Source organism: Carcharodon carcharias, chromosome 27, assembly GCF_017639515.1.
Source record: "Carcharodon carcharias isolate sCarCar2 chromosome 27, sCarCar2.pri, whole genome shotgun sequence".
Classification (NCBI taxonomy): domain Eukaryota; kingdom Metazoa; phylum Chordata; class Chondrichthyes; order Lamniformes; family Lamnidae; genus Carcharodon; species Carcharodon carcharias.
The window spans coordinates 11,635,696-11,663,555 of NC_054493.1; the positions used below are offsets into that span (position 1 = coordinate 11,635,696).

Here is a 27,860-nt window from a genome sequence, read left to right on the forward strand (position 1 = left end):
TCCCACAACCCTCCGAGATATCTGTGTCGCTGTAATTCTGACCTCTTGTACGTTCCTATTATAATCGCTCCAACTCTGGTCACCGTGTCTTCAGTTTCCTCAGCTCCAAGCTCTGGAATTCCCTCCCTACATCTCTCCGTCTCTACCTCACTTTCCTCCTTTCAGACACTTTTAAAAACCTACCTCTTTGACCAAGCTTTTGTTCACCTGCCCTCATATCTCCTCATGTGTCTCGGTGTCACACTTTGTTTTATAATTTTCCCTGTGAATTGCACTGGGATGGTTCCTGATGCTAAAGGCTCTATATAAATAGAAGTTGTTGTTGACTGTAACCCTGACCTCCTGATTTCCAACAACCCATTGATTTCACAACAAACTCTGATTTTTTGCCTCCTGCGGGTTTGCTGCCTCTATAAAGATGCCGGCCGTTAACTCAGGCCTGTCGGCGGGAGAAGCCGCAGCTGTTTCCCCCGCTCGATACAAACGCGGGACCAGAAATTCCTTATTCAGGTTTGGGGCCGACAAGCCTCACTCCATCTACAGCATCAACACTGCGCATGTTTCAATTCGCAAAGCCCGGTGATTGATGGCAGTTCCGGACCAATAGGAAGAGGGGTAGGCAGGAAGACGAGCGGCAGTGACACGTCCTCCAACCAATTGGAATGAGGGGCGGGGCTGAGCCCGGGTCTCTCTCATTGGCTGAAATTCAGCATCATTTTGAAAGCTGATTTGTCACAAATTCCAGCTGGAAACTGGGCTTTTTCTTCGCGGTGACAGGCCCGGGACAGCCGGGCAACCGGCCGCCGCCATTTGTACTGAGGGTTTTCCATCCGGGTCTTTAGTGAAGGACAATGAGCTGGAGTCAGTTTGAAAACTGTTCAGAGGAAGGTCTGAAATCAGATTTACATCCAGATACCTGTAAGGACAATAAAGTTTACATCAATTATGTATTTAAAATGAAATCAGAATGCTGGAAATACTCAGTTCTGAAGAAGAATCATTTTGTTTTTTGTGACTGGAAGCTTCTGTCCAGTGATGTAGCTCAGGGTTCGGTGTTGGGTCCCTTGATGTTTACATTAATGATCTAGACATGAATGTCGGAGGCCTGATCAGTAAGTCAACAAATTACATTAAAATTGGTTGGGTAGTAAATAGCGAGGAGGAAAGCCTTAGACAACAGGGAGAAAAAGACTGGCCGGTCAGATGAGCAGAACAGTTTCAAATGGAATTAAATACTGAAAAATGTGAGGTGATGCATTTTGGGAGGACTAACAAGGCGAGGGAATACACGATGAATGGTAGGACCCTTGGAAATACAGAGGATCAGAGGGACCTTGCTGTGCATGTCCATAGATCCTTGAAGGCAGCAGGACAAGTAGATCAGGTAGTTAAGAAGGCATATGGGATACTTACCTTTATTACTCAAGACATTGAATACAAGAGCAGGAAGGTGATGATGGAGCTGTATAAAGCGTTAGTTAGGCCATGTCTGGCGGATTTGTGCAGTTCTTGTCACCACACTGTAGGAAGGAGGTGATTGCACTGGAGAGGGTGCAGAGGAGATTCACCAGGAGGTTGCCTGGGCTGGAGTGTTTCAGCTTTGAAAAGAGGCTGGATAGGCTGGGGTTGTTTTCCTTAAAGCAGAGAAGGCTGAGTGCAAACCATTGAGGTGTACCAAATTATGAGGGGCATGAATAGGGTAGATAGGAAGAAACTTTTCCCCTTAGTGACAGAAATCTTTGTATCCTCACTGGCTATGGGTGAATCAATGCTGGAACCTTTGCTGTTTGTAGTATACATGAATGATTTGGAGGAAAATGTAACTGGGCTAATTAGTAAGTTTGCAGACGACACTAAGGTTGGAGGAGTTGCAGATAGTGAAGAGGATTGTCAAAGGATACAACGGGATATAGATTGGTTGGAGACTTGGGCGGAGAAATGGCAGATGGAGTTTAATCAGGACAAATGCGAGGTAATGCATTTTGGAAGGTCTAATACAGGCAGGAATTATACAGTAAATGGCAGATCCCTTAAGTGCATCAACGGGCAGAGGGATCTGGGTGTACAGATACACAGGTCACTGAAAGTGGCAACGCAGGTGGATAAGGTAATCAGGAAGGCATATGGCACGCTCGCCTTCATTGGCAGGGGTATTGAGTATAAAAGCTGGGAAGTCATGCTGCAGCTGTATAGAACCTTGGTTAGGCCACACTTGGAATATTGTGTGCAATTCTGGTCACCACATTATCAGAAGGATATGGAGGCGTTGGAGAGGGTGCCAGGTTTACCAGGATGCTGCCTGGTCTGGAGGTTATTAGCTATGAGGAGAGGTTGGAGAAACTCGGATTGTTCTCAATAGAGCGATGGAGATTGAGGGGCGACTTGATAGAAGTTTACAAAATTATGAGTGGCATGGACAGAGTAGATAGTCAGAAGCTTTTTCCCAGGGTGGAAGAGTCAATTACTAGGGGACATAGATTTAAGGTGAGAGGAGAAAACTATAGAGGAGATGTGCGGGGCAAGTTTTTTACGCAGAGGGTAGTGAGTGTCTGGAATTCGCTGCCAGAGGAGGTGGTGGAAGCAGGTATGATAGTGGTGTTTAAGAGGAAGCTTGAGAAATACATGAATAGGATGGGAATAGAGGGATATGCACACCGGAAGTGCAAAATGTTTTAGTTGACGGCAATATGATCGGCGTAGGCTTGGAGGGCCGAAGGACCTGTTCCTGTGCTGTACTTTTCTTTGTTCTTTGTTTGTTCTTTGTTCTAGTGGAGGGGTCAATAACCAGGGGGCGTAGATTTAAGGTGAGGGGCAGGAGGTTTAGAGGGGATTTGAGGAAAAAAATTTCATCCAGAGGGTGGGGGTATCTAGAACTCACTGCCTGAAAGGGTGGTAGAAGCGAGAACTCTCATAATGTTTAAGAAGTATTTAGATGAACACTTGAAATGCTATAGCATACAAGGCTACAGGCCAAATGCTGGAAAATGGGATGAGAGTAGACAGGGGCTTGATGATCAATGTGGACATGAAGGGCCGAAAGGCCTCTTTCCATGCTGTAAAACTCGATGACTCAATTGAATTGGAAATGTTAACTCTGCTTCTCTCTCTTCACAGCAGCTGCCAAACATGCTGAGGATTTCCAGAACTTTCTGTTTTTATTTCAGATTTCCAGCATCAGCTGTATCTTGCTCAACTAATTATGTTTTTCTGAAGTTTCTTTGCTTTTTTGTTAAGAATAAAATAATTGCTACCATTTAAATGTACAAATCAGTGATATGTAATTGTTTAACTGAACTAGGCAGTTCAAGAGCAATATCATAAATCACAAAAAATATAGTGGAAATCTGGAATTCTGTAGAGGTTTCGTCAGTTGAAAATTGAAATGCCCTGATGAGTGCAAGACGAAAAGCTTGACATGTCTCTTTTTTCAACAATACTCAACTTGAAAATTAAATAAACTGTGATTGCTGGACTTTTATGAGGCAAGAGTATTGACGGTTGTGGAATCAAGGCACGTAGATGGATTTAACATAGAAATCAGGCATCTGCATACTGGAGTTCAATGTCTGAGGTTGGACTGATCCTGGTTTTGTATTGGAGGTGGTGTAGGTTTCCCGTCTGTTCTGTAGATTATCCCCATGCCTGTGAGTAGTTTTCTCAAGGTGAGATGCAGAGAGGAAAATGGAGAAGAGGGTTGGTGCAATGACACAGCCTTGTCTGATCCCAGTCTTCACTGAGATACGGTCTGTGGTGGTTCCATTAATGAGGATCACGGCTTTCATGTCATTGTGGAGTAGGTGAAGGATGGTGGCAAATTTCTGAGGACAGCTAAATTTGAGGGAGATATTGCATAAAACTTCACCAGTGGCAGTGTTAAAGGCTTCTGGGAGGTTGAAAAAGGCCAAGTACAGCAGTTGGTGCAGTTCCTTGCAATTTTCCTGGGTTTGCCACACAGTGAATCATGTCTGTGGTGCCTCTCAATGAGGGAACATCACCCTGTGAACCTGGAAGGAGCTCTTTGGCCACCAAGAGAAGGTGATCGAGGAGGTAGAGAGACTTCTCTGTAATTACCACAATCGACTTGTCTCCCTTCTTGAATACAGTTACCGTGTCACAGACGTTCCCTGGCATGCATCCCTTCTCCCAATGAGGAATATGAGGTTGTGCAGCCGTGCGAGAAGAGTAACTCTGCCGTGTTTCAGAATTTCAGCAGGGCTTCCATCTGCTCCAGAGGCCGTGTTGTTTTTCAGCTGTTGAATGGGTTTTTCACTCTCGCTCCGGACCGTGGTAGCACCGAGACTGAGCCGGACAGGGTATTGAGGAATGGAGTATGTGTACCTACACCACAGGCACTGCAGCATTTCATGAAGGCACCTCATCACTACCTTCCCAAGGGTACTTAGGGATGCCCAATAAGTGCTGGCCTAGCCAGCGAAGCCTACATCCCGTAAAATGAATAAATAAAAAAGTGGAAGATAAGAGTCTTTGTTGAGGAGTTCTTCACAATGTTCTCTCCAGTGAGCACTACTGCCTCCCCGTCCTTGATGAGCACCCTCCGTGCTTGGCTGTCAGTGAGGTGGGTCCTTGAATATTGAAGAAACCACGAATGTCATTGGTGTCCACAAGTTGTTGGGCCTCCTGTGCACTTCTTATCCACCCTTGTGTGTTTTAGCACCACCCTCCGCCGATTAATATTAATGGCAAGATCCAGGAAAATGTGGACCATTTTCCATATCTTGGTAGTTTCTTTTTGTTGAGGGCAGACATAGGCAGTGAAGTTCATCATCACCTCTAATGTGTCAGCTCAGCCTTCGGCTGAATGATGAACAGTGTATTTGAGGACCAGGATGTCAAACCTGAGACTCAGGTCCTGGTTTACTGGGCAGCAGTGATCCCCGTGCTCCTACAGGCTTCGGAGACTTGGACAACCAAGAAACACTAGCGGTGCCTTCACAAAATCCTCCAACTCTGGTGAGAAGAAAGGTGTTGAACCAGCAGTGTCCTTTCCCAAGCCAGCTCGCCCAGCATTGAGGCACTAACCACTCAAAACCAGCTCCACTGTGCAGATAATGAAGTTCGTATGCCTGACTCCAGAAACAATTGTTCCACTTGGAACTGAGTCATATCAGGAGACTCCTAGGAGAAGAAAGGAAACATTTAGGCATGTCCTCAAAGCATCCCAGGAGCAATCAAACATCCATGTAGTCTCATGGGAGTCTCTTCATCATGACCAATCAAACTGGAAGAGATTTATTTCTGAAGTCACCAAACACATTGAGAGGCTTCATTGGGAGTATGCTGGGGTGAAGTTGAGACTTCAGAGAGCACACAAACCACCAAACACCTCATCTACCCAACCCTTCAAACACCACTTGCCCATACGTGACAATGTCAGCAGAATATGCATTGGACTTACCAGCCATCTTTGAACTCAATGAACGAGAATAGAAGCAAGTCATCCTCGATCCTGAGGGACTCCTAAGGAAGGGAGTCAGGACGAATCAGAGGGATGGGGTTTTCTCGTTGACAGACCCAGGTCACCCAGGCCACCATCTTGGAAGAGGTGTGTTCAGTTGGCAGGGTGCATGCGTGTCCATCTTGGTGAGGAAACAGAGAGTGGGCAGGGCTTCAAGGTTCCAGTGACCAGCAGAGAAATGATTGACTCATTCATTTTCCTCTTACTGTTCATTCAGGAGTCAGAGAGCTGAACCCAATGTTGAGGGAGAGAGAAAACTGGGAGTTGAGGAAAGAAATGCTGGAGATGGTGATATGGGTTTGGATTTTAGCATAGGGATGAGAGAATGTGTGGGATGGGGATTTACAGCTTCAAGGGAAACAATGTTCCATAGAAACTAGATTTCTCTTTTCTAAATTTCTGTCCTTACAATGGTGACTTTTATAAATTGCTTTTACAGGGCATTGGAAGGGAAGGATTTACAGTTGGGAAACTCAAATCAAACTTCACATCAGGATCTGGGAGAGTCACTCACTTCATTAGGACCTGAATATCATCGGCCTTTGAATGTGGAGGGAGAAATATTTGCCTGTTCTGTCCGTTGGAAAAGATTTCACACATCAGCGTAACTGGAAAAGCACCAAGGCATACACATCTAAGTGAGAGTGTTTCAGTGAACTGACTGTGGAAAGAGCTTTAAACAGTTGCACAACCAGAAAAAACATCACACCATTCACAGTGGGGAGAAATCATACAGGTGTGTGTGTGGATGAGGCTTCAACTGATCTATTAACCTGGAGAGACAGAAGGACAACCGCCCCATGGAGAAACTGTGGAAATGTGGGGACTGTGGAAAGGGATTCAAATACCCGTCCCAACTGGAGATTCATCGACACAGTCACACTGGGGAAAGGCCATTCACCTGTTCAAAATGTGGGAAGGGATTCACTCAGTTATTTGGCTTACATACCCACCAGCGAGTTCACACTGGGGAGAAACCGTTCACTTGTTCCAAGTGTGGGAAGGGATTCACTCAGTTATCCAGCTTACATACCCACCAGCGGGTTCACACCGGGGAGAGGCCATTCATCTGCTCCAAGTGTGGGAAGGGATTCACTCGGTCAAGCCACCTGCTGAGACATCAGCAAATTCACATTGGGAAGAGACCTTTTAAATGTCCGGACTGCGGGAAGTGCTACAAAAGTTCCAGGAAACTGTTGTGTCATCAGCGTGTTCACACTGAGGAGAGACCGTTCAGGTGCTCTCACTGCGGGACTGGATTCAGGAAATCATCTGAACTCACTGTGCACCAGCGAATTCACACTGGGGAGAGACCATTCAACTGCTCTGTGTGCGGAAAGGCGTTCACCCATTCATCCAACCTGCTGAGACACCAGCGTATTCACTCTGACATGAGACCATTTAAATGTTCTGATTGTGAGGAGAGCTTTAAAAACAGCAGTGATCTGCTGAGACACCAACAAATTCACACTGGGGAGAAACCATTCATCTGCTCTGAGTGTGGGAAGGGATTCATTCAGTCATTCGCACTGCTGATACATCAGCGCACTCACACTGGGGAGAAGCCATACACCTGCTCCGAGTGTGGGAAGGGATTCAATGTGTCAACCACCCTGCTGACCCACCAGCGAGTTCACACTGGGGAGAGACCATTCACCTGCTCCGAGTGTGGGAGGGGATTCATTTGGTCATATCACTTGCGGAGACATCAACACACTCACAGTGGGAAGAGGCCGTTCACTTGCTCTCTGTGTGGGAAGGGATTCACTCGGTCATCTAACCTGCGGAGACACCAAGAAGTCCACAAGTGACTGCAGGGGTTGGATTCTGCGGTTAATCACATCAAGGGCTGAACATGTGGGTGAATCCTGAGGTATGTAAGGAATGTGTCCCAGCCACTTTCTTCCATGGTTCAGAACCCCTAGACATGGAACAGAAGGCTCCTTTACAACTGTAAGATAAAAGCAAAAAACTGCACATGCTGAAAATCAAAAACAAAAATACCTGGAAAAACTCAGCAGGTCTGGCAGCATCTGCGGAGAGGAGCACAGTTAACGTTTTAAGTCCTAATGACCCTTCAACAGAACTAAGTAAAAATAGAAGAGAGGTGAAATATAAGCTAGAGTTCAAGGGGGGTTGGGACAAGTAGAGCTGGATAGAGGGCCAGTGATGAGTGGAGATAACCAAAAGATGCCACAGACAAAAGGACAAAGAGGTGTTGAAGGTGGTGATATCTAAGGAATGTGCTAATTAAGGGTAGAAAGCAGGACAAGCAAGGTACAGATAGCCCTAGTGGGGATGGGGTGGGGTGAAGGAACCAAAAAAGGCTAAAAGGCAGAAGTAAAACAATGGATGGAAATACTTTTAAAAATAATGGAAGTAGGTGGGGAAAGAAAAATCTATATAAATTATTGGGAAAAAAAGGGGGGGGAATCGGAAACGGGGTGGGGATGGAGGAGCGAGTTCATGATCTTATATTTCACCTCTCTTCTAATTTTTCCTTAGTTCTGTTGAAGGGTCATTCGGACTCGAAACGTTAACTGTGTTCCTCTCCACAGATGCTGCCAGACCTGCTGAGTTTTTCCAGGTATTTTTGTTTTTCCTTTACAACTGTGTTTAAAGTCAGGAAGAACAACGGTGAATGCTGGAAACATGCTGTCAAACCAGAGGTTGGTGTAAAACTGTGACCTGCTCCTGTCTGAAAGTGAAATGGCAGGTTTAAGTTTCCAGTCTGAAAATACTATGGTAATTATGGTACGAGGATTTAAAATTTTTGTGTGACATTCCTGATTCTACCAATGTAAGGCAATTACAGCAATAAGTTGCATTTATATAGAACCTTTAACAAAGTAAAACATCCCGAGGTGCTTCACAAATGATCAAAAACTTGGTCAAAGACTTAGATTCAAAGGAGGAGAGAAGTTTAGTGAGGGAATCTCAAAACCCGGGGCTTCGGCAGCTGAAAGCACGGCCGCCAATGGTGAAGTGATGTGGCTGGTGGATGTGCAAGTGGTCATAATTGGAGGAGCACAGGGAGCTTGGAAGGTTGTGGGGCAGCAGGAGGTTCCAGAGACTGTCTGTCATGGAGAGAATGGCTGCCTCCATGGAGCTTCAAGCACGGCTCTGAAATGGGTCCATGCAGGTCATGACCACGGCCGTGCTGGAGATGTCTGCTGCCTTAAACAGGATGATAGACACTGTATCTGTGACCTTACAACACGTCACTCAACTCCACCAAACTGGTCTGCAGCAGGGTGGGAGGAATGATGCGACGCTGGTCCAGGAGAGGGATGATGGAGAAAGGAGACATGGAAGTGGGAACTCCGATAAAGTGTTCCAGCCTCTCACCCATTAACCATCCCCCCCCAACCTCAAGCCGTACGTGGCCCTGGCTCACAACACGCACTGCGCGCCACCCCCCACCCCCCCCCCCCCCCCCACCCCGTCTCCCACCAGCTGAATCTGCCCCTGCACAGATACAGGTGGATCAGTCTTTGCCAGGACCCTGAAACCCAGAAGGTGGAAACCACAAGCCTCTCGGCAGTGAGAGCAGGGATGTGAGCAGCCTGTCTCTCCCTTTGCTGAAAACACACAGGATGCACCATTTAGAAGCAATAGGAAGGGTCTGGGCTGGAAATTGTAATTCACCAAGGGTGTGCACATGGGGGTTTGACAAACTATTAATTTCCTTTTGAAATAATGACAGAAAATGTATTGATTGGAACCATTTCCAGCTCTTGTCCATGCTGACATCCCGAGGGCCAGCTCACCCTCTCACTGGGCTCGTGCTTTAAGATTATTAGGTTATTAACAAGATGATTGTTAACATTTAAATTGATAATTAGAAGCTAACATCTAACTTCTTCAGAAATTCTCCTTAGTCGTGTAATGGACTGTGGAAACTTAGAGGTAGGACATGGTGTAGGAAAGATGCCAAGGTCGAGAGATCCTGGGAGGTTATGTCAAGTCTTAAAAAGCTTACTGCAGCTAAAAGATTCCTTGAAGCTGTTTATGTGTTAATACATAACATCAATGAAATAAATGGACAACAGGATGTTGCAGCTTTGAGATGAGAGGAAAATAGATCATTGAGGAATAAGCAGAACATTACTTGATTTAAATGAAGCTAGTATTGTTTACATGAACTGTGAATATGATAAACTAATGTGACTCAGTGAAGCTAGTATTGCTCACGTGAACTATGACTGAGCACAGGGTGGGGTTAGTCAGGGTAAGAGAGACCCTCCCGAGACAAAGTTTTGTGGGGGAGAGGACCATGAATCAGGAGATAAAACCCCTGAGAGAGAAAAAGCTCAAAGAACAAAGATCAACACTGCGAGAAGTCCTTGGTGCGCTCACTTCTCTGGTTCTCGACAAGGGTACTATAACCTGCATTGAACTGTAAACCACTGCCTGGGTTTGTCACCTTAGTTTGCCTGAACTTGGCCTGACATTTTCCACAATAAAGTCAATTCCCAACTAAGCTCTGCTGCCAAGTCTGTTCCTGACTGAAAAGAGGAAATCTTCCAAAATCATACCAGGCTGAATGTCACTCTGGGCTGTGAGCTATTGGGTGGATGTGCAATGGGTGGATGAAGGAATGTTCAGTGAACAGGGAGGGGGGTTGGTGCTGGTAGTGGGAAGTGTTCATTCTGAAGGAGTCCCACTTGAAACAGTGACCATTCATTTATCACTTTGAAATAATGGAGCCGCTGTGTATTTCCCCAGTTTTGTTTTTCCGTTTTCCAGTATTTGTATTTTATTTTCTCTCTGTTAAAACATATTCTTCTTTTAACACTGAAATCCAGACAATTTGAAGTTTGTTAAAGTCAATTCCCATCTAGTACACAAGATTCAACTGATCATAACTTTTTATGGTATCAATATACAAAGATCTTACAAGATGTTTATTGGGGAATTGCTTTTCTCTGAGATCAGGGATGGTCAAACTATGTCCCAAAGTTCAGATTTGGGCCTTAAGCCTGGTCTATCAGGCCCACATACATGGAGCACCATTACCTGATGTCCTTCATCCTCGATTTTAATCACTCCACCATTGGTGGCCGTGCCTTCGGTTGCCTAGACCCTAAGCTCTGGAATTGCCTCCCTAAACCTCTCCACCTTTCTACTTCACTTTCCTCCTTTAAGACACTCCTTATAACCGACCTCTTTGACCAAGCTTTTGGTCATCTGATCTAATATTCCTTATGCTCCTGTGAAACTCCATGGGATGTTTTATTATGCTAAAAGCTCAATATAAATATAAGTTGTTGTAGTTGTTGTGGTAGCTCAGTCAGACCTGATCATTTGCTGAGTGACTGAGTCTATACAAATGTAACTCAGGCATAGCTTGTGTCATAGTTCAGTGAGATCTGATCACATACTGAGTGAGTGACTCTGCATAAATGTAACTCAGGCATAGCTTGTGTCATATTCAGTGAGCTCTGATCACTTACTGAGTGTATCTGTATAAAATGTAACTCAGATAGCCACAGTTTGTTGGAACAGACCTGGGAGATGGAAGCTCTAAATTAACGACCAAACTTTCTGTTCTCAACAATTGGGAAAAGGTGAATTTTTTCAAACATTCAAAAAACTAATAAAGTCATTAAGATGGTTTGTTGTTGTGAGCTGCATTATCTGGTAGAATTAGAGTGAAGGAGTGGGATTGATCCACAGCCTGAGTCACCAGTTTAAGGACAGGAGGAGAGAGAATCTGGGGAGGAGAAAAGAATAAGTAGGAGACTGGACACTGAATCTGGAATAATGAGCAGAGAGGGAGAGGAGTGTGTAGGACAGAGATTTATAGATTTGGGGGAATGAGGGGGAAAAATGTTCCATAGAATCTAGAATTATCTGTTCTGAATTTCTGTCCTGTACTGACAGTGATGACTTTTGTAAACTCTGTTTATGAGATATTAGAAGGGAGATGATTTGCAGATGGGAAACTCAAACCAAAATCTCAACAAGATCTTATAGAATCACTTAATTCTTGTAGGATCAGCCTGATTATTGCAGGAGGAAATTTGTTCTGTCTGTGGAAAAAGATTTAAATGATCAGCGTGACTAAAAAATCACTGAGACACACACACCCGAGTCAGAAGCTCATGTCGAAGTCAAATATGACATCAGATGTGCAAAAAGTCCAGTTTAGTTTCAGACAGTTACCAGGGAGAGGAATGGAGTTGGTAGCTAGGGAATGAAAACAGTCTTCCCAATAATTGATTGGAGGAAATTTCTGCACATCCACCACTGGATATCAAACAAACTACCCTAATTTAACAAAAGTGAAGTCGAGAGAGTTGGTGGTGAGGTAGAGCTGGGAGCTGTCAATGTAAATATGAGAACTGAAGAGTGTTTTCAGATGATTTCATTGAAAGCAGGTTGATGAGAAATAAGAGGAGACTGAGGTGGTTTATTTGGGGACACCAGAGGTAACTGTGGAATTGGAAAGGAAAGACATGACAAGTGATTCTCTGACTCTGATTCAACAGAGAAGAATGGAACCGGGAGAGAGCAGCCCCAACCCACCTGGATGACAGGGGAGAGGTGATGGAGCAGAATGATGTGGTCGATCTTGTTAAAGGCTGCAGACAGGTCATGAAGGGAGAGTGTATTCCTTGTCACAGTCAAATAGGATGTCATTTATGACTTTGATAAGAGCTGGTTCAGTACTGAGGCAGGGCAGGAACCTGATTGGTGGGATTCAAACAGGAAATCATGGACAGATTCGGGAAATGACAAACTGTTCTCAAGAGGAACAAATTTGTGTTAGAGATATTAAAAAGATTCAAGACAGTATGTTTAACACAAGGATGATTTATGTGCCTTCATACACAATATTATTTCTGGGATGGCGTTTATAAACATAATCTGAAAGAGACCAGAATGAACACGATTCAGTTCTGGACATGAATAACAGCAAAATCCCACCACCGTAGTTACTTGTGAATTCGCTGATGTCTTAGCAGGCTGGATGAGTGAGCAAATTTCTTCTTACACAAAGGGCAGATGAATGGCCTCTCCCCAGTGTGAACTTGCTGATGTGTCAGCAGGTTGGATGATCGAGTGAATCCCTTCCCACACTCAGTGCAGATGAATGGCCTCTCCCCAGTGTGAACTCGCTGATGTTTAGCAAGGTCAGATGATGTCTTGAACCCAGTCCCGCAGTGAGAACACCTGAATGGTATCTCATCAGTGTGAACACGTTGATGGGACATTAGTTCCCAGGAGCTTTTATAGCACTTCCCGCAGTCTGAGCATTTAAAAGGTCTCTCACCAGTGTGAACTCGTTGGTGCGTCAGCAGGTTAGATGACTGAATGAATCCCTTCCCACACTCAGGGCAGGTGAACGGCTTCTCCCCAGTGTGAACTCGCTGGTGTTTGAGCAGGTGGGATAATTGAGTGAATCCCTTTCCACACTCTGAGCATGTGAATGGCCTCTCCCCAGTATGAACTCGCTGGTGTGTCAGCAGGTTGAATAACTGAGTGAATCTGCACCCACACTTGGAACAGGTGAATGGCCTCACCCCAGTGTGAACTCGCTGGTGTCTCAGCAAATGGGATAACTGAGTGAATCCCTTCCCACACACACAACTGAATGGCCTCTCCCCAGTGTGACTGCGTCGATGGGTTTCCAGCTCAGATGGGTAATTGAATCCCTTCCCACAGTCTCCACATTTACATGGTTTCTCCCCAGTGTGACGGTGCTTGTGTTTTGACAGGCCAGCTGATTGGCTGAAGCCTCGTCCACACACAGAACATGTATATGGTTTCTCTCCACTGTGAATGGTACTTTTTCCTTCCATGTTCAAAATCCGATGATATTCAGGTTACGATAAATTGGACGATTCCTTCAGATCCTGATATGATGTTTGGCTGGAGTTTCCTGATTGCGAATCCTCCTCTTCTAATACCCTGTGAAATTGACTTAAAACAGAAAAAAGGGAGTGAGAGAGAACCCACAAAAACACAAAGGCAGGTTGTGAAATTGAGCTGAATGAATCTGGTAATTTGTGGGGCCGGCAGTAGGAAAAAGTGATCATGAAAACTGCTGGATTGTCATAAAAACCCAACTGGTCCACTAATGTCCTTCACGGGAAGGAACCTGGCACCCAGTCTGGACCTACACAAAACTCTGGCCTCTCTCCAGAGGAGAGAGAGAGAAAGAGGGAGGGCGAGATGTAGGAGAGGCTGAGGGCAAAGAAAAGGGATGTTATATATCTACAATTCAACCAAAAATTTGACAAAACCCCCCCGAACCCTCAACCTCCACAGCCTAGTGGGACCAGAGCAGCAGGTATACGCGAACACCATCATCTCGAAGTCACACAACATCCAAACTTGTCTGACATCCAGTACTGGATGAGCAGAAATTTCCGCCTTTTAAATATTGGAAGACAGGAGCCATTGTCTTCAGTCCCCTCTACAAACTCCACTCCCAAGCCACTGACTCCATCCCTCTCTCTACCATTTGTGTGAGGCTGTTCAAACGTTGTCATATTTCACCCTCAGCTATGCTTCCAACTGCATATCCTCATGATCACCTATTTCCATCACAGCAATAAAGTCAGAAAAAATCAGAAACACTCAGCAGGTTAGGCAGCATCTTTGGAGAGAAAAAGAGTTAATGTTTCACATTGAGACCTTTCATCAGAACTGAAGAAAAATAGAAATGTATTAAGTTCTAAGTCAGTGTAAGGGGTAAGGAGAGAATAAAAGGGAAGGTCTGTGATAGGGTGGATCCTCCTCAGGAACATCACCTGAGTTTTCCTCTGCCTCAGTTCAACCATTTCTGAAACACTTTATCGTTACTCACACCATGTCCCTTGCACCCATCACCACTCTGCTTGTTGACTGATGCAGGCTCCCAGTTAAGCAACAGCTTAATTTTAAAATTTACATTCTTGTTTCCAAATCCCTCCATGGTTTCTCCTCTACCCAGTCACACAAATGTTCAAAATTTCCCATGCTCAAAATAGACAAACCTTAGCCTTTCGAGTCAAAGGCCAATGATATCCAGGTTCTAATTAATCGAGTGACTCTGTCAGATCTTGATGTGATCTTTGCTTTGAGTTTGCTGTGTGTAAATCCTCCCCTTCTAACTCCCTGTAAAAAGAGTTTCCAAAATCCATCCGTCAGGCCAGGATAGAAATTCACAATATTCTCTCCTCCTGCTGACAAGGACAGGGACAACCGCGCATGCGCCCTGCTGCACATTGACCCCCCGCTCAAGATGGCGGCCGTTAACCCGGACCGATCGCCCAGAGTTGAGGTCCCGCTCGGTGCAAACGGGAGACCGGTAAACTTTTTTTCGGGATTTGAAAATTATACAGCATAGTTACGAAGTCTTCCCGCCCGCCCTTCGGATCCTTCGCTCTCTTAGCCCCGCCATTTCCCTCTTTACCGATCGTAGATACAGGAAAGCAACGTCTCTCCGTCGCCGTTACCTGCACTGCATATGCTCAGAACGCTGGGTGGGATAGCACATGCGCATTGATGTCCAGCCGCTGCAATGCCACTGTGCATGCTAGCAGGCTGGATGATTGACGGCAACTCTGGGCCAATAGGAGGAGGCAGGACTGGAGGACCAAGCAGGAGCAGCTGGTCCTCCAAGCAATCGGAGTGAATGAGGGGCGGGGCTGAGTCCAGATCTCCCTCATTGGCTGAAACTCTGCTTCATTTTGAAAGCTGATTTGTGTCAAACTCCAGGAGAAAACTGGACCTTTCTGTTTGTGGCTTTAAACAGATGAAACCCTGTGGGTGTGGAGCAAACATTTCAAATTTTTTTAATGAAATGCGGGAACATGATGAAACAATGCACAAACAATTCAAGGGTTGATTTAAAGGAATAACTGGACAGACAGGGAATGTCACCATTAGAACAAGGAGAGTCCCTGGTTTCAATAAATAAACCAACAGAAGGGCTAGGATAGTTTAGGTAGAAGGTTAATATTGTCATCATTCAGAACTGCAGACGAGAAAGGAACAACTGATCTCAAAGACAATCTCTTGTAGTATGAGAAGATGTGCTGAATCAGGTTTAAATGATATATAACAAAAACAGAAAATGCTGGAAAAACTCAGCAGGTCTAACAGCATCGGTGGAGAGAAAAAGAGTTAACATTTTGAGCCCTTATGACTTTTCAGAGCTGAAGAGAAGTGAAATGTAATTAAGTTTAAACTGTTTAAGGTGGGGTGGAGCAGGTGAAGCTGGATAGAAGCGGAACATCTTCGGTCTGTCCGCAAGCACGACCCAGACCTTCCTGCCACTTGCCATTTCAACACCCCATCCTGCTCTCATGCCCACATGTCCGTCCTTGGCCTGCTGCAATGTCCCAGTGAAGCCCAACGCAAACTGGAGGAACAATACCTCATCTTCCGATAAGGCACTTTACAGCCTTCTGGACTTAACATTGAGTTCAACAACTTCAGACCATGAACTCTCTCCTCCATCCCCACCCCCTTTATATCCCCTTTTTTCAATATTCATTCTCCTTTCTCATTTTTTAATTTTTATCCAGTTAGTTTCATTTAAATTCATTGTTTTATCTGATTTTCAATCATTTTTCCTGCCACCATCCCCTCCCCCACAAGGGCTATCTGTCACATGTTCATGTTGTTCTTTCCAGAGTGCTTACCCTTGTCCTGCTATTATCACATTCTGCTCTCTGACCTTAATGCCACCACCAGCACTTTAGCCAGTATCACTATCATTAACACCACTTTGTCCTTTTGTCCATGACATCTCTGGCAATCTCTCCTTTGCCTCCGCCTATCACTGGCCCTCCACCCACCTTAAACAGTTTCAGTTTAATTACATTTCACTTCTCTTTAGCTCTGAAGAGTCATAAGAACTCAAAACGCTAACTCTGTTTTTTTTTCTCCACAGATGCAGTTAGATCTGCTGAGTTTTTCCAGCATTTTCTGTTTTTGTTTCAGATTTCCAGCATCCGCAGCTTTTATTTAAATGATATGTGGTTCCTTTATTGAACAATCATATTAAAATCTGTCATTCAGATGGGGATATGGATTATTACTGATTTGGATCACTGCATTAGGAAGCCTTAAAATCAGACTGACAGTAATTCGGAACCAGGGTTCAAGATACACAGGGCCAGTGGGAAAATTCACCCCACAATAGTCTGTGAAAATTCAATCACAGGGTCAACCACCGGAAGAAAAAAATTTTGTGGGAGACAGAATCTGTGAGCAGCAGCTCCTCCAGTCACAGATTTTGTCTCTCCTGAACTTGCTGCTGCTGCAGAAACAAATGTGTGATTGGGGGAGCAGCTTTGGTAACATTTTAAGGAAGGAAGCTCACTGGCGTGCTGCCTCGTTCAGCGATATATGGAGGAGCTGTGTCTCCCTGGGACAACACTAGAGGGTTTCATAGCAGTGTGAGCTTCATAAGCAGCAGTTCAACCAATATGAAGAACTCTCCCCATTCTGCTGAGAGAGATAAGATTTATTTTATATATTTCAGGAAGTGGGTTAAATGAACACGGGGGTGTTTGGCACAGGAACTTGAGTAAGAAGGTATTGTGAACTCATTTGCTAATCACATTTATGAAAATAGAAGTTGAGATACATTTGTCCAGGATTATGTTCTTAACCACTGTTATTTGCTCAGACTACATACAGAATCCCTGGTCTGAGCTGATTTCAGCTGATGTAGTCAGGTTGCTGGTGAGTTTTGAATGTAAATTCACACACAATGAAGATCAGAATCATGAGAGTTTTTTTTCCTGCTCCACCATCCGATCCAATAAACAGTCTGTACCTATTTACTAAATTTATAAGCACTTTATGAAATGCGCAGTTTCCAATAAAAGAAGTACAACCCAAAACCAAGGACCAAAAGTACCTGGTTAATTTAATCTCAGCAAAGTGGAATGTGTTCAATCTATTTTGATGACTGCAGCAGATCCTGTTTTTATCCAGAAAGGTTTCAGCTGGTACATCAGGTAATAAGGAAGGCAAATGGAATTTTGGCATTTATTGCGAAAGGAATAGAGTATAAAAATAGGGAAGTGTTGTTGCAACTGTATAAGGCATTGGTGAGACCGCACCTGAAATACTGTGCACAATTTTGGTCCCCTTACTTGAGGAAGGATGTAGTTGCATTGGAGGCGGTTTAGAGGAGGTTCACCAGATTGATTCCACAGATGCAGGGTTTGTCTTCTGAGGAGAGATTGAGCAGTTTAGGCCTATACTCGCTAGAGTTTAGAAGGATGAGAGACGATGCTAAAGGGGAGAGACAAAGTAAACGTGGAGCGGATGTTTCCCCTTCTGGGGCATTCTAGAACAAGAGGCCATAGTTTTAGGCTAAGAGGTGGTAGATTTAAATCAGAGATGAGGAGGAATTACTTTTCTTAAAGGATCGTGAATCTGTGGAATTCATGACCTCACAGCGCAGTGGATGCCGGGACGCTGAATAAATTTAAGGAGGAGATAGGCAGATTTTTAATTAGTAACAGGTTGAATGGTTATGGGGAGAGGGTGGGAAATTGGAGTTGAGGCCGAAATGAGATCAGCCATGATCGTATTGAATGGCGGGGCAGGCTTCAGCGGCTACTCCTGCTCTAGTTCTTATTTGACACAGAATATTATAAAATGTCTTTATTTAATGGTGGGTGAATATAACTATCAGGTGGTTTGCTATAAACCCTGTCAAATACTACATTTTCAAACCAGCTTTCCGAAGAGCAAAGGAACACAGAGTCAGCAGCAACTTCAGCTAATCTGTAGACAGTGAAAACAGAATGTCAGACAGACATGCAGTGAGACCACACACGAGGCATATCCTTTCTACAATATCTTTACGCTTAGAAATATAGAACTTACAAACTTCCCAAGGCACCTTCCCATGCAAGTGCAGGAGATGCAACACCTGCACTTTCACCTCCTCTCAACCCACAGTCCAGGGGCTGCACATGTGAGACTCATTCCCGATAAGTTACCTTGTGTCAAATAGTTAGAATCTCATTTTGGAAATGGAGCATGGGAGATTTATTTAAAATAAACTGACAAAATGGTCTTAATTATAGATTTGAAGTTAACAGATTTAATATATACACTGTCTTTGGTATTTGTGCTATCTTATCTGTTTAAAAAACTTTACCACAAATACAGAGGTAATGTTACTACATGGCTGCATCACCTAACACAGGAGTTAGTGAGAATGAAAAAGGAGCCCCAAAAACCGAAAAGTAGTTCTCAAAAATCAAAGAATAGCCCTTGAGAAAATGTCAAGAAGAGACAATGAAAATATTTATATTCTGATCCCTGCAGTTAAATCTTTCAGACACTGAATTGTAGACTTTTCACCAAATATCAATTTAGGATTGAAGTAAAATTTCATAATTTTATTGTAAATGGGTTCCTGTTCAGAATTCTTGAATTAAGGGGAAGGATCACAGATGGTGCTTTTAAAAAGGGACACTGCAGCCCTGAAAATCAGTGACATCTCCAGAATATTAAACTCCAGCCAGTTTTAGGGTTGTTAACATCACCAGAAACTAACAAAATATTGCCAGACTATCAATACTGAACAAGGTTAAAAGCAGCAATAATAGCAGAATCCAACCCCTGCAGTCACTTATGAACTTGCTGATGTCTCAGGAGGCATTGTGCCTGAGTGAATCCCTTCCCACGCACACAGTATTTGAATGACCTCTTCTCAGTGTGAGTGCGTTGGTGGGTCAGCAGGTTGAAAGACTTTGCAAATCCATTCCCACACAGAGAGCAAGTGAATGGTCTCTCTCCAGTGTGAACTCGCTGGTGTGCTGTGAGGTTGGATGACCGACTGAATCCTTTCCCACATACAGAGCATGTGAATGGTCTCTCTGCAGTGTGAGTGCGTTGGTGAGCAGTGAGGTTGGATGACTGCCTGAAACTCTTCCCACAGGAAGTGCAGCTAAATGGCTTCTCCCCAGTGTGAATTCGCTGGTGTCTCAGCAGGGTGGATAAAACTGTGAATCCCTTCCCACACATGGAACAGGTGAACGGTCTCTCCCCAGTGTGAACTCACTGGTGTAAAATGAGGGACGATGCCTGTCTGAAACTCTTTCCACAGGAAGTGCAACTGAATGGCTTCTCTTCAAAGTGAATTCGCTGTTGTGACAGCAGGTGGGATGACCCAGTGAATCCTTTCCCACACACAGAGCACGTGAACAGCCTCTCTCCAGTGTGAATTCGCTGGTGTGTCAGAAGGTGGAATGACTGGGTAAATCCCTCCCCACACTCGGAGCAGGTGAATGGCCTCTCCCCAGTGTGAGTGCGTTGGTGTACAGTGAGTGCAGAAGAGTACCTGAACCTCTTTCCACAGGAAGTGCAGTTGAATACCTTCTCCTCAGTGTGAATTCGTTGGTGTGACCAAAGGCCAGATGACTGAGTAAATCTCTCCTCACACACAGAGCAGGCGAATGGCCTTTCCCCTGTGTGACTGCGTCGATGGTTTTCCAGCAGGGATGGGTAACTGAATCCTTTCCCACAGTCCTCACATTTCCACGGTTTCTCCATAGTGTGGGTGTCCTTGTGTCTCTCCAGGTTGAATGATCAGCTGAAACCTTGTCCAGACACAGAACACTGTGAACGATGTGATGCTTTTTCAGGCTGTTTAACTGGTTAAAGCTCTTTCCATGGTCAGTTCACTGAAACACTCGGGTGTGTGTGTGTGTCTCGGTGTTTTTCCAGTGACACTGAAGTTCAGTATCTTTCCCCACGAACAGAACAGAGAAACATTTCTCCTTCCACATTCAAAGTCTGAGGATTTTCAGGTCCTGGTGAATCGAGTGACTCTGTCAGAAGATGTTTGGTTTGAGTTTCACATCTGCAAATCCTTCCCTTCTAATACCCTGGAAAACGACTTTATAGAAGTCATCACTGTCAGTCCGAGATGGAAAGTCAGAACAGACAATTCTAGTTTAAATGGAATATTGTTTTCTCTCTTGTTCCCCCAAAGCTGTAAAGTCCCGTCCCACACAGTCTCCCTCCTCCCTGGGCTGAAATCCAAACCTATCTCCACCATTTCTTTCCTCCACTCCCAGTTTTCTCCCTCCCTCTCCTCTGCCTGGGTTCAGTTCTCCAGCTCCTGTCTGCAGACTGACAATAAAATCAATGAATTAATCATTTTCCAAAATCCATCCCTTTCAGTCCAGGATAGAAATTCACAATTTTCTCTCCTGCTGAAAGGGGCAGGTATGACCACGCATGCGCCCTGCTGCACAAGATGGCGGTCGTTAACCCAGGTTTCTCATCGAGGAACGCGGATCGGGGCAACTGCCGCCCACAGATACCAGCGAGGAACCGGTAGCTTGTTATTCTGGCTTCAGAACGGCTCAAGGTGTTTACGAAGCCTGCCCGTCCACCCGCCGGCTGCATCTCTCCCTCAATTCCGCCCTTTATCTTACCGGCTGCGGACCTGACAAACAAGCAGCTTTCCTTCTCCCTCACTCACACTGCGCATGCTCCAAACTCGAGGCGGGATTGCACCTGCGCACTGATGTCCAGCAGCCACACTGCGCATGCTCGCATCACAATGCCTGGGTGATTGACGACAGCTCTGAACCAATAGGAAGAGGGGACAGGACTGCAGGACCAAAGGGGAGCGGCTGGCCTTCCAGCCAATTGGAGTGAATGAGGGGCGGGGCGCAACCCGGTTCTCCCTCATTGGCTGAAACTGCATCATTTTGGAAGATGATTTGCCTCAAACTCCAGGAGAAAACTGGACCTTTCTGTTTGTGGCTTTAAACAGATGAAACCCTGTGGGTGTGGAGCAAATATTTCAACATTTGTTACTGAAATGTGGAAACATGGTGAAACAAGGCGCAGACTTAAAGGAATAACTGGACAGAGGGAATTCACCATTAGAACAAGGGGAGTCCTTGGTTTCAATAAATGAACCGTCAGGAGGGTTAGGACAGGTCAGGGATAAAATTAATATTCAGAACAACACAATGTAAAGGAAAAACTGATCTCAAAGACAATTTGTTGTAATGTATGTGGAGGGGATGTGCTGAACCAGGTTTAAAGAGGTTAAAAACAAAAACAGAATTACCTGGAAAAACTCAGCAGGTCTGGCAGCATCGGCGGAGAAGAAAAGAGTTGACGTTTCGAGTCCTCATGACCCTTCGACAGAACTGGTTCTGTCGAAGGGTCATGAGGACTCGAAACGTCAACTCTTTTCTTCTCCGCCGATGCTGCCAGACCTGCTGAGTTTTTCCAGGTAATTCTGTTTTTGTTTTGGATTTCCAGCATCCGCAGTTTTTTTGTTTTTATTAAAGAGGTTAAACATGTTTTCCATATTGCACAATCACAAAGCTTCAAAGATGAGACATGAAAGCCTTCAACATTAATCATGACAAGTGGGAAGCTAATTGATGATAAATGCAATTGGAAACACCAGCTGTGGGCAGGAGTTCACCACCACAGCAACATGTCATTTCAGAAACGCCAACACAGACAAACAAGGTGTCAGCAGATAAAAACAAAAAAACTGTGGATGCTGGAAATCCAAAACAAAAACAAAAACAGAATTACCTGGAAAAACTCAGCAGGTCTGGCAGCATCGGCGGAGAAGTAAAGAGTCCTCATGACCCTTCGACAGAACTTGAGTTCGAATCCAAGAAAGAGTTGAAATATAAACTGGTTTAAGGTGTGTGTGTGGGGGGCGGAGAGAGAGAGAGAGAGAGAGGTGGAGTGGGGGTGTGGTTGTAGGGACAAACAAGCAGTGATAGAAGCAGATCATCAAAAGATGTCACAGACAACAGAACAAAAGAACACATAGGTGTTGAAGTTGGTGATATCATCTAAACGAATGTGCTAATTAAGAATGGATGGTAGGGCACTCAAGGTATAGCTCTAGTGGGGTTGGGGAGAGCATAAAAGATGTAAATAAATAAATAAATAAATAAATAATTTTTTAAATATTTTTTTTCTTTTTCTCTTTTTATAATGGAAATAGGTGGGAAAAGGGAAAATCTATATAATTTATTGGAAAAAAAAGAGAAAAGGAAGGAGGAAACAGAAAGGGGGTAGGGATGGGGGAGGGAGCTCACGACCTAAAGTTGTTGAATTCCATATTCAGTCCGGATGGCTGTAAAGTGCCTAGTCGGAAGATGAGGTGTTGTTCCTCCAGTTTGCGTTGGGCTTCACTGGAACAATGCAGCAAGCCAAGGACAGACATGTGGGCAAGAGAGCAGTGTGGAGTGTTAAAATGGCAAGCGACAGGGAGGTTTGGGTCATTCTTGCGGACAGACCGCAGGTGTTCTGCAAAGCGGTCGCCCAGTTTATATTTGGTCTCTCCAATGTAGAGGAGTCAGCAGAGATCATCTCACAACACGAGTAAGGAAAACCTTCATACGAGGCACTTTTGCCTTTACAGAATCGGCTTGTTCAGCCATCAGATGAAGTGCAGCAGATCGTCTCATCTGATCTCACCAAAGTTCTGAGGCTGCTTTCCTATCATCTCTCACAGATGGACAGATGCTAAACATATGAGACAATCACATTAAAATCTGGAACTCAGATGGGGATAAGGATTGGTGTTCGGTGGGAAGGTCTGGATCAATGTCTTACTCCAGGAAGCTTTAAAATCAGAATGACAGCATTTCAGAAATTATTCCTGTGATATCAGTGATCCCCATTCCTACCTGTTAGTAAGACTGATGGAAGTATTTAGTGGAGATGGTAGCATGCTGGAGGATGATATACACAAGGGTTTTCTGAACTGAGGATAATAGTGAGGGGAAAGGAAGGGATCTTGAAAAAAATACCGACTCTTCATGTTGTTACAAAGGACATGGGACCTTGCACTTGGTTTGACACAACACACCAACACACACACAAACCCACATGCATTCATTTCTTATTGATCTGGTGGACCAGGTTTTGCCTCACACCACCAACGCGACTACTGACTAACACTGGCGATAAAGTATCAGTGTCTCTAAGGACGAAAAAGTTATAGAAATTCAAGTAAACATCACCCTCCAGGGACTCAAAGCAGTTTTGACTATCTAATTTCAGCACTTTCTCTGAACCTTAATCTAGAATGGACAACATCTTGAACAGACATAATGACAAAAAGCTAAGCCACCAATAGATATTAGGTGGTCTATGGCCATGCTGGTGATCAGCCCTGGAGGGAGATTTTAGACAATACAGAACAGCTTTGCATAATTGCAGCCTCTACTTTCCTATTGGTATTCCAGATAATTCCCCTTATATTGATGGTCTCGATGAAGGTCAGGCCACAGAGCAGAATGGATGAAAAGATGGCTCCAAACTCCCTGTAAATCTAACCCTCTGATTTCGGTTTTGTAGCCATCTTTCCATCCATCTGCTGCCTGGCCCTTCACTCCACACAGCCTGATCTTGGTCACCTTGTACACACTGTTATGGATAACAAGCGGGTTACAAAACAGAAAACAGAGAGAAGAGGTTAAGAATAGAGACTCAGACTGGTAAAAGGTGGGAATTGATGTTCCACAGGGAGCAATGCTGGAACCACTGTTATTCAAATCTATATAAACGATTTGGACTCAGAAATCAGAAACCCAATTTTAACATTTGGGAGCAGAATTACAGTAAATCACAGTTAAGAATTCCCAGTTAATAAAACTTTGTTGTACAGTTCATTAAATCTTTAATTCAGTAGCACAGTGTACAATGACACGAGGAAGTGATGAGCTGATTTATTTATGAATTAATTGATTACCAAATTGGGAAGTACAGCTAATACTGAGGAAGACTGCAACAAAATCCTAGGATCTAACACACAGACACAATATAGCAGGGAATTCTTGTAAACATGGTGTAGGTCCTTCTTTATCTGGAGATCAAATGTCTGTTGTATAACTGTCCCAGGAGTTAAAATGATCATGTGAATTCCTTCTTGTCTTATTTTAATACAGACTTCACACTATTTACTTTTAGCTACGTTTTACTATGTTAAACGTGCTATGTCAATACAAGTTGTTGTTGACATTGGCTTAAAGTAGTGGACTCAGGACTGTCACCAATAAATCTTAAAACCTTCACAGAATAATCACCACAGTCATTTTTAAACTGGAGACTTATTCCTGCCATTTCAGTTTCAGCCAGGAACAGAGCAGTTTTACACCAATCTCTGATTTAACAGCACGTTTCCAGACTGCCTGACTCAGGTTGTACAACCACAGTTGTAAAGGAGCCTTCTACTCGGTGCCTGGGAGCTTTGAAACCCAATGATTCCAAACAGAAATCAGAGGGATAGATTTACAGCGAGTTTGTATTTTTCCATTCATTTTTCTATGTGGCCTTGGACTCCACAGCCTGACCTTGGTCATCTTTAGGCTGTATGTACTGCACAGAAGTGGCTGTGACACATTTCTCATACACCTCAGGATTAATCCACATGTGGGTTTTGCTGTCAGTGAAGAAATATGAGAAAGACCAAAGTGTCATATGTCCCTTTCAGGATGACCCTAAGGGATTGCGTCCAGGCTGAAGTTCTGTTCCTGCTGTATGATCCTCCCCCAGATTGTCCTTTCTGAGCTTCAGCCAGGTGATGTTAAACACTCAGGTACGAAAGACAAAATTGTACAACAATGTGTGAAAAATAAAATTTGACATGCTATGTGACATTTATGCAGAATATTAAACAGCAGCCCATTGATATGGTTTATTAACTTATATACAAATATACGAATTAGGAGCAGGAGTAGGCCATTTGGCCCCTCGGGCTTGTTCCGCCATTCAATAAGATCATGGCTGATCTGATTGTAATCTCAACTACACATTCCTGCCGACCCCGATAACCTTTCACCCCTTGCTTATCAAGAATCTATCTTCCTCTGCCTTAAATATATTCAAAGATTCTGTCTCAACTGCCTTTTGAGGAAGAGAATTCCAAAGTCTCACAACCCTACAAGAGAAAAAATAATTTCTCATCTCTGACTTAAATGGGTGGTCCCTCATTAAAGATTCTCTCAGAAGAGAAAACATCCTTTCCATATCCACCTTGACAAGTCCCCTCATGATCTTATGTGCTTCAATCAAGTTGCCTCTTACCCTTCTAAACTCCAGCAGATACAAGCCTAGTCTGTCCAACCTTTCCTCATAAGACAACCCGCCCATTCCTGGTAATGATCAACTAAACCTTCGCTGAACTGCTTCCAATGCATTTACATCTTTCCTGAAATAATGAGACCAATATTACACATAGTGCTCCAGATGTAGGCTCACCAAGTGCCCTGTATAACTGAAACATAACCTCTCTACTCTTGTATTCAATTTCCCTTGTAATGAACGATAACGTTCTTTCAGCTTTGCTAATTACTTGTGGTACCTGCACACTAACCTTTTGTGATTCATGCACTAGGACACTCAGATCCCTCTGAATCTCAGAGCTCTGCAATCTCTCACCATTTAAATATGCTTTTTTAATCGTCCTGCCAACATGGACAACGTCACATTTTCCCACATTATACTCCATTTGCCAGATCTTTGCCCACTCACCTAACCTATTTGTATCCTTTTGTAGCCTCCTTATGTCCTCTTCACAATTTACTTTCCTACCTTTGTGTCATAAGCAAATTTAGCAACCGTACCATTGGTTCCTTCATCAAAATCATTTATATAAATTATAAAGAGTTGAGGTCGCAGCACTGATCCTTGTGGCACACCACTCATCACATCCTGCTAATCAGAAAAATACCCATTTATGCCCACTCTCTGTTTCCTGTTAGCTAGCTAATCTTCTATTTATGTCAATATGTTACCCCCTACACCATGAGATTTATTTTCCACAATAACCTTTAATGTGACATCTTATCAAAAGCCCTCTGGAAATATAGGTACAGTACATTCAACAGTTCCCCTTTATCCACAGCACCTATTACTTCTTCAAAGAACTCCAATAAATTGGTTAAGCATGATCTCCCTCTCACAAAACCTTGTTGACTCTGCCTGATTACCTTGAATTTATCTAAGTGCCCTGTTATAACACTTGTAACATTTTTCCTATGATAGATATTAAGTTAACTGGCCTACACTTTCCTGCTCTCTGTCTCCCCCCCCCCTTTTCTATTTTCCTATCTGATGAGACCTTCCACAAATCTAGTGAATTTTGGCAAATTGAAACCAATGCATCAAGTATCTCAATAGCCACTTCTTTTAAGACCCGAGGATGAAATCTATCAGGACAGGGAGACTTGTCAGCCCGCAGCGCCAACAATTTGCTCGGTACCACTTCCCTGGTGATTGTAATTTTCTTGAGCTCCTCCCCCCTTCCAAATCCTGATTTACAGCCATTCTTGGCATATTACTTGTATCCTCTATAGTGAAGACAATGCAAAATCCCTCTTCAATTCATCTGCCATTATTAAGTCCCCAGACTTACTTTCTATAGGAGCAACCCTTACTTGTTAACTCTTTTCACTTTAAAATATCAATATTTACTCTTACTATCTGTCTTTATATTTCTAATGGGCTTTCTCTCGTTCTCGACCTTTTCCCTCTTTATTAATCTTTCAGTCATTCTTTTCTTTTTTTAAATTCTGCCCAGTCTTCTCAGCTGCCACCCATCTTTGCACAGTTATATTTCAGCAGAAACAAACTCCAGCTGTCAGAATGTAAGAATTCAATCCTGAACAGTATTAACAGCAACAGTAACCAGATTTCAATCCCCATAGTCACTTGTGAACTTGCTGGTGTGTAATCAGATCCTTTTCATTTTTAAAGGTCGTCTCACAGTCAGAACATTTAAAAGGTCTCTGATCAGTATGAACAAGTTGATGTGTCAGAAGGTGGGATGACCGAATGAATCATTTTCCACACATGGAACATGTGAATGGTCTCTCGCCAGTGTGAACTCGCTGATGTGTCAACAGGTCAGATGAATTGGTATATCCCTTCGCGCACATGGAGCAGGTGAATGGCCTCTCCCCAGTGTGAATTCGCTGGTTTGTCAGTAGTTTGGATGGCCAATTAAATCCCTTCCCACAGATATAGCTGGTGTATGGACTTTCCCCAGTGTGAATTCTCTGGTGAGTCAGAAGCCTGGATAATCGGTTAAATCCCTCTCCACACAAGCAACAGATGAATGGACTCTCCCTTGTGTGAATGCGCTGGTGTGTCAGCAGGTAGGATGACTGAGTGAATCCCTTCCCACACACAGAGCAGGTGAACGGCCTCTCTAAACTATAAGTTTGCTGGTGCCTCAGAAAGTTTGTTGAATGACTGATTGCCTTGCCACACACGTAGCAGGTGACTGAACTCTGCTCAGTGTGAATGTGCTCGTGTCTCAGAAGGTTGGATGAATGAGCAAATCCCTTCCCACACACGGAGCAGGTGAATGGCCTCTCCCCATTGTGGCTGCGTTGATGAATTTCCAGCTTTG

At 44.0% G+C, this 27,860-nt stretch overlaps 2 protein-coding genes and 1 pseudogene across 6 annotated transcripts; 1 reads left to right on the forward strand and 2 right to left on the reverse strand.

The window, feature by feature from the left end:
- Positions 1–6,456: 6,456 nt before the first annotated feature.
- LOC121270250 (zinc finger protein 239-like) lies at positions 6,457–12,240 on the forward strand (the record flags this gene model as incomplete). Its single annotated transcript, XM_041175577.1, has 2 exons — positions 6,457–7,349; positions 11,971–12,240. A coding segment is annotated over one exon (831 nt), but the record flags the coding sequence as incomplete, so codon positions are not given.
- A 39-nt stretch (positions 12,241–12,279) lies between these two features.
- On the reverse strand, positions 12,280–21,016 carry LOC121270244 (zinc finger protein 239-like). Of its 5 annotated transcripts, none has more exons than XM_041175571.1 (2): positions 20,890–21,016; positions 12,280–13,405 (listed from the first exon to the last, which is right to left on the reverse strand). In XM_041175571.1, exon 2 carries the CDS (start codon positions 13,282–13,284, stop codon positions 12,418–12,420), a length of 867 nt encoding a protein of 288 aa, XP_041031505.1. In that variant the 5' UTR covers positions 13,285–13,405; positions 20,890–21,016; the 3' UTR covers positions 12,280–12,417. The 5 variants fall into 5 exon arrangements, with proteins under 5 accessions (XP_041031505.1, XP_041031504.1, XP_041031500.1 ...); XM_041175570.1 differs by lacking the exon at positions 20,890–21,016 and adding an exon at positions 14,926–15,003; XM_041175566.1 differs by lacking the exon at positions 20,890–21,016 and adding an exon at positions 14,821–14,912.
- On the reverse strand, positions 18,083–20,938 carry LOC121270241 (annotated as a pseudogene).
- Positions 21,017–27,860: the final 6,844 nt, after the last annotated feature.